Consider the following 1845-nt stretch of genomic DNA (forward strand, 5'->3'; position numbering starts at 1 on the left):
CCCCCCTTTAGGCTCGAGTTCTCCCGCGAATGGAATATCCCCGTCCATCACTTTCTCCGCCGCCACGTCTACTTCCCCTGCAAAGCGCGCTTCTCCCAGTCCATCGCCATGTTCATCACCTTCCTCGTCAGCTCGATCGCGCACGAGCTTGTCATGAGCTGCATCACCAAGAAGCTCCGCGGATACGGCTTTCTTGCCATGATGCTACAGCTCCCTATTGTTGCGGTGCAGCAGTCTAAATTCTTCAGGGGGAAGACCACATTCAATGTATTTTTTTCCTTTTCCTTGGTCCCATCTTTTTCCCCTGTCCTGTTTCACTATACTAACCTTTTCTAGAATGTCTTCTTCTGGTGTTCTATGATTCTGGGATTATCCATGGTAAGTATCCCTCCAGACCAGGATTTGGCTATTCTCTACTAACTAATCCAGATGTGTGCTTTATATGTTTTAGTATAGATAGAACTAGTCCTTTAATAGATTATACAAGCTTGATAGTTATCATATTGATCAATGAAGTAGGATGCTAGGCAGTGTACTGTATACAAACAACCAACTAATCAAACTACAGTAAAGAAAGTATCCTTAACAAATACCTGCTGCTATACCAAGTGTATACACTACATATGCTCAATCGGCTCCTCAGGCAAGAGCACCTCGCCCTCGCGCAGGTGACTAGGCAGACATGCCTTGAGAGGGGGCGCGATGATGTCGTTGAACAGGAAAGTGCCATAGACGAGCATGACGAAGCCGAGAACCTGTAGCCATTTGAAAGACTCCCAGCCCAGTCCGAGCGAGACAATCCAGATGAAGAGCGTGCGGCAAGTGTCAATGGTGCTGCGCGAGGTGGCCGAGACGGTGCGGGTGACGGACAGACCGAAGAAATTAAAGCCCCTAGATATTGTTAGTTGGGGAATAGAGGGAGTGAATCCATTGAGTTGGTTGCAGAATACATACCCAATGCTGATCATAATAGCCAAGCTAGACCATGCGACGGCCGGATTGTGAACCTCGCGCCAGCCCTCTCGCAGGTCGAAATAGCCGTACTGGCCTGCAGGCGTGCGGCCGACAACAAAGTACATGACGATCATGCCCACGAAAGTCACCGAGAATCCGAAGATGCCCTCCCATCCGACAACCTGCAAGGGGTCCATCGCGTAGTGCTCCAGGATCCATTCTTCCAGGACGAACTGCGTGGCGGTGAAGATCTGCGCGGCCGCAATGAGCAGAACCCCGATGACGGCCTGCACCGCCTCGGGCGGCTGCGTGACCGTAGTGGTGGTGGCCTCGGTCGACGAGTCGTGGCCAAACAGCGCGCCCGCGAGCCCGACCACAGCGACGCCGAGGACAACAATGCACAGGGCCAGCCACTGGTAGATGTGCAGCTTGCGGCGTAGGAACAGGACGCTGAACAGACCGACAAAGAGCACCAGCGCCCCCCTGGTCATCTGGTAGATGCTCGCAGCGACAAACAGCAGGCCGACGTTCATGAGGGTTGTCCCCGCGATATCGCAGCACGAGGGCATCGCCAGCAAGAAGATCTTCCATCCGCGGAGCACGGTACGAACCGGCTTCGTGTGATCATCCTCGATCCCTTCCTGACCACCATTGCCATTTGTAATATGCGCATCGTCCTCCTCCTCGTTGTCGTCCCCGTCGACCTCGGCGTCGTCCGTCTGGACGGGGTGGTACCCGCCTGCAAGAAGGGGGGAGTGGTATTCCGACGAACGCAAGACATAACGGCGGTAGATATACGAACCAAGCACAACGAGCCAGCATCCCATCTCGCCGATGAACATCTGTAGCCTTTTAATGTCTGTCAGCTATGCCTAGGCTCTTGGGGGGGGG

General features: G+C 53.7%; 2 protein-coding genes across 2 annotated transcripts; one reads left to right on the top strand and one right to left on the bottom strand.

Annotated features, from left to right (window-relative positions):
* Positions 1 to 12: 12 nt before the first annotated feature.
* Positions 13 to 456, top strand: ASPZODRAFT_20985 (hypothetical protein; the record flags this gene model as incomplete). The annotated part of the gene is made up of 3 exons (XM_022727702.1): positions 13 to 267; positions 337 to 378; positions 430 to 456. Coding segments are annotated over 3 exons (324 nt in total), but the record flags the coding sequence as incomplete, so codon positions are not given.
* A 9-nt stretch (positions 457 to 465) lies between these two features.
* Positions 466 to 1802, bottom strand: ASPZODRAFT_137599 (hypothetical protein; the record flags this gene model as incomplete). The annotated part of the gene is made up of 2 exons (XM_022724369.1): positions 466 to 891; positions 955 to 1802. Coding segments are annotated over 2 exons (1122 nt in total), but the record flags the coding sequence as incomplete, so codon positions are not given.
* Between the last annotated feature and the right edge of the window lie 43 nt (positions 1803 to 1845).

The sequence above is a fragment of the Penicilliopsis zonata genome (genome assembly GCF_001890105.1).
Source record: "Penicilliopsis zonata CBS 506.65 unplaced genomic scaffold ASPZOscaffold_209, whole genome shotgun sequence".
Classification (NCBI taxonomy): Eukaryota; Fungi; Ascomycota; class Eurotiomycetes; order Eurotiales; family Aspergillaceae; genus Penicilliopsis; species Penicilliopsis zonata.